The sequence below is a fragment of the Cynara cardunculus genome, assembly GCF_001531365.2.
Source record: "Cynara cardunculus var. scolymus isolate 2C chromosome LG 3, CcrdV1, whole genome shotgun sequence".
Taxonomy (NCBI): Eukaryota; Viridiplantae; Streptophyta; class Magnoliopsida; order Asterales; family Asteraceae; genus Cynara; species Cynara cardunculus.
The window spans coordinates 30,990,666-30,995,709 of NC_037530.1; the positions used below are offsets into that span (position 1 = coordinate 30,990,666).

Here is a 5,044-nt window from a genome sequence, read left to right on the forward strand (position 1 = left end):
AGACACCAACTTACAAAGAACCAATAACTACTAAGTGTTGCTAAGGTAGAGGAACAGATCAGTGGGTCATCACCAAATCAATAGGTGACCCAACAAGATTGTATCAATTGGAAATACAATGAATGCATAATGTCAAAATTAATCAACTAAATGTTACTATGTTAGAATTTAAAAACAAAATCATACATTGGTTTCAGAAACAATGCAATCGACTTCCACAGTTCCATTTCCAGTTCCAGAATCTAGATTTGAAGAAATACAATGCATTCGACTGTATCTAGATTTAAAGGATTGAGATTTGATAGTTTAATCAACAATCGTGTATTTGAGTATATATAGTCGGGCAGTCGGCAATGCATCGATTGATCATCAAGATCCATCCATCGTCCCATGGACAGTCGTTAGACTCGTCACCGTTAATTGTCTTCCTCTAGAACTGGAACGTCATTGTCGAAAATCAAAAAACTCAAAACACTCAAAGAACAATAGAAATCGTCAATTTCAAATCGCCAAAGCCAATCATCTTGTGAAATGTGATGCGTCTATCCTATTGTCACTGATTCAAGTCATTGGGTTTGTTATTAATAGGCCTGGTCAGTTGGCCCTCTGTTTATAATTAAAACCTAACTCTCAAATTATTAAACCCCAAAACCAAAACTAATACTATATAAAATTTTGATGCCCCTTTGGGCTTTGATGCCCTGTGCGGTCGCACGGGCTGCACGTGCCCAGGGCCGGGCCTGATCCCCGTATGAGATATCATCAAGGATCCTCATTAGGTCCTTGCAGTTTCCCCATCCTTGTTGGGGAACCTGTTAAAGGTAAAAATCCATTTTTCCATTGGTTATATTCGAAACCAAAATCGACACGAAAAAATTACAAAATGTTAACTTTCACAACTGAAAGTAAATTACAATTCTTTTTAAACACGCAAGCCTAAATGTCTCAAACATAATCAAACCAATTAGAAACAATGTCAAAGATTACAATATAAAAGTAAATAGAAGTTCAAATATCATTGAACTAACATTACGGTTTCATAATTAGACAAATAAACTAGATTTTTTTGTGAGGTTGATTTGAAGTGTTGAGGTGAAGTGGATAAAAGTCTTTAAAATCTCCATTTTAATATTGTTCTTTTGATGATAGTATATATATATATATATACACACACACACACACACACACACACATACACATATCGGGCTGAATGGGTTGGTGATCACTATCCCCATCCTCGGTAAAATCCCACCTATGTCCCCGATCCCCACCTCATCCCCAATAAGAAGTCCCCAAACCCACCCTGAAAATTTTTATTTTCGGTTTTTACCATCGATCTTGGGGTTTTTTGTCATCCCTACTCAAAGATCGACCATCGACATGTTGCTTTCAAGTTTTAGATCTATCCTATTTACCTAACAGGTCCCTCTGGTTTGAACCTGATGTCTGACATTGCCCTTAAACTATCAGGTAATGACATTCGGTCCCCTACCTTCAATGTTTTGCCCAATATTACACTTTTTACCCTTGATTTGACATTTTCTTTCATTTTTCGTTCGAATGAACATAAACTCTTCTCTTCACTTTCTCACTTTCCTTAAATGACGTGACCCTTTTTTCATGTTTTTCTTCACATTCTTGATCCAGTAACCAATTTTATTTTTTTTCTTTTTTTTTCATATTTATCTATTTACCACATTTTGGGGTATCATAAAAACCCTAGAATAATCTTCTTAATGATTGTGTCCTTTTTGTAGTTGGAAATCTTGATGTTCGGATTTTTAGATCGAAAAAGGAGATGATGGAGGTGGATTGGTGGTGATGGGGGGAAATGAGGGAAGGAGATGACGGAGGTGGATCGGTGGTGATAGGAGGGAAATGAGGGAAGTTGTAGGTGGTGGCGGAGTGCTTGGGGATGGAGGTCAGTAGCAGGGAGACTTAGATGTTCCCTCATTTCGTGTATGTATAACGATAATGCTTTTGGATTTAACTAGGTTAATGGAATCCTTTTTATTCCGTTAAAAGGGAGAGACTCAATAAGTGAAAAATTACAAACTTATTGGTACCAAATCCATAATAATTGTTTTTGGGTCCTAATTCAATGAAAAGTATAAACCACAAGGACCAAACATGTAATTCACTCTTAAAATAAATCAAAGATAAATTTATGAATTCAATTCCGCTCTCTACCTTCGATAGATTTTTCTTTTTTAATTATGTCACAAACATCAGATGTTTGAAAGGATTAATATTGGTTTTCTTCGTAATTAAGATTTAGTAGCATGATAGAATTGTTGTCAAATTAGAATTAAAAACGTGTACGAGTTTTGTTGAATGATTCATATTAAGATCTATGTATGACAAAACTCTTGCATACTCACATGTTTGAATTAACAATTTCTTATTATATTAATTACATTTATCTTTTAATCATGTCAATAATTTACATTAATTTTCATATAAAGTTTATCGATGATATAAAACATCCTATCTAAAGATGTTGTAATAAGTTTATATGACGCTTTTGGACGTTGTAACAAGTTTTTTAGGACATTTTTAATACAAAGTGTCGCATTAGCAACTTTATAAGACACTTTTGAGAAAGTGTCCTGTAAACTCAATTTTTTATAGGACATTTGTTCTTATAGGACAATCTTTCAAATAGTGTCCTATAAATTTGCTAATGAGACACTTTATATTAAAAGTGTCCTAAAAAAACTTATTACGACGTTGAAAAATATTATATAAACTTATTACAACACCTTTAGATAGGACGCTTTATTTTTTTGGTCATATAAAATAAGTTTTATAAAGAGGCCTATTAAGACGCTTAGAATTTGAGAATGTTATATAAATCCGATTTTATTGTAGTGAAAAAAAAAAGGGGGAAATCTAAGGAAAAATGAATGTATGAATAATGTTTTATTTAAACCTTCCCCTATGTTACTTTTTTACCAAAATATGTATACATAATTTACGATTTTGTAAATTTCAAATAAAGTTAAGTGTCAAAATTATATTTCTTAAAATGGAAACATTTTTTATAAGACGAATGGAAAATACGTATTCAATTTAACTGCGTCATCTATTTCCTTTCTACATTTAAATCTTGCTGACGGCCACATCAACCACCACCATCACATCCCACCCGACAGTTAAAACCCAAAAACACCATGATCACGCCAGCTTCTTCCCTCCATGTCCTCCATTTGATCATAGTCTTCCTCCTCCGTGCTCCGCCGTGTCCCGCCGACGGTGGAACTTGGTCCATGCTCCTCCCAAACATTGGCATCTCCGCCATGCACATGCAGCTCCTCCCTAACGATCGTGTCGTAATATACGACCGCACAGACTTCGGAACCTCCAATATCTCACTTCCCAAGGGCAAATGCCGACCGAAATCAAAGGACTGCTCTGCCCACTCCGTCGAGTACGACGTCGCATCCAACTCCGTTCGTCCTCTCATGGTCCTTTCCAACTTTTGGTGTTCCTCAGGGAGTTTAATGCCCGACGGAAGCTTGACCCAGACCGGTGGCAACGCTGACGGTGCTCTTGTTGTCAGAACTTATAAGTCGTGTGATACATGCGATTGGCAAGAGATACAAAATGGGTTGGTTCAAGAAAGATGGTATGCCACCAACCATTTCTTACCCGACGGCCGGCAAATTATCATCGGCGGCCGTAGGGCATTTACCTATGAGTTCTTCCCAAAGACGCCGGACACCCAGAAGGCTATCGATTTCCCATTTCTGGTTCAGACTAATGATCCCCGCATTGAAAACAATTTATACCCATTTGTGTTTCTTATTCCTGACGGAAACTTGTTCATTTTCGCGAATAATCGTGCTATTTTATTCGACTACGTTAAAAACCAAGTTGTCAGAACTTTTCCGACGATCCCCGGCGATGAGCCGAGAAACTATCCAAGCACCGGCTCCGCCGTGCTACTTCCGATGCGAATCGTACAAGGGACTGTAGCTACGGTTGAGGTTTTGGTTTGCGGTGGTGCACCCGGATCAGCATTCCGTCATGCAATCAAGGGGATATTTGATGGAGCTTTGGACACATGTGGTCGGATCACGATATCCGACCCGGATCCACGATGGGTCATGGAGACTATGCCTATGGCTCGGGTCATGGGTGATATGTTGTTGCTCCCAAATGGCAACGTTTTGATAATTAATGGTGGGTCCGCTGGGACTGCCGGGTGGGAGTGTGGGCGTAACCCGGTTCTAAACCCGCTAATTTACCAACCCGGTAACCCAGTTGGATCTCGATTTGTGATGCAAGCTCCAACCACCATACCTCGAATGTACCATTCAACGGCGATTTTGCTTCGAGATGGTCGGGTTTTGGTTGGTGGAAGTAACCCGCACGATAAATACGAATTCACAAACGTATTTTATCCTACCGAATTAAGTCTGGAGGAGTTTTCGCCTTCTTATTTGGATTCAACCTTATCAGGGTTACGTCCAGTGATAATCTCACCTGTCAATGGTGCTACTACCATGTACGGAAAACAGATGGTTATAAAATTTGCAGTTTCAAAAAATTTGAATACAAGTTCAGTCTTGGTGACGATGGTGGCACCCTCGTTCAACACGCACTCGTTTTCCATGAATCAAAGATTGTTGGTTCTTCACAGTGGCATCCCCACCATCGTTCGGAAAAGTTCAAACTACCAAGTCACCGTGACAATGCCGCCTTCCGGTAACGTTGCTCCGAAAGGGAATTACATATTATTTGTGGTACATCAAGATATTCCCAGCGAAGGCATTTGGATACATATACAATGATCAATTGTTGTAATATTACGTGTTTATTAAAATGGTTCTCACAGAAATCATTAATATGATCCGGACAATTGTAAATCTGGAAAAAATTAGGTAAATTATATATGTATGATTTACGTGTGACAAATGTAAATGTGGAAATAAGTAAGTAAATTATTAAAATAAAATAATATTTTATTATTTATTTAATGTAGTTCTTGTAAATAAAATCCAATGAACTTTCATATTTTTGGTTGATTAAATCCTAAACT

General features: G+C 37.6%; 1 protein-coding gene across 2 annotated transcripts in view; it reads left to right on the plus strand.

Moving 5' to 3' along the window:
• LOC112510440 (aldehyde oxidase GLOX1-like) overlaps positions 1-4,796 on the plus strand; it is a 9,074-nt gene extending 4,278 nt beyond the window's left edge. The window contains exon 2 of one of the 2 annotated variants that reach the window (XM_025115859.1): positions 3,220-4,796. In XM_025115859.1, the coding sequence (XP_024971627.1) occupies positions 3,270-4,796 (1,527 nt within the window). In that variant the 5' untranslated portion in view covers positions 3,220-3,269. Of the gene's footprint in view, positions 1-3,203 lie in introns of those variants that run through there. The other variant, XM_025115860.1, reaches the window with a different exon arrangement.
• The last annotated feature ends 248 nt before the right edge of the window (positions 4,797-5,044 follow it).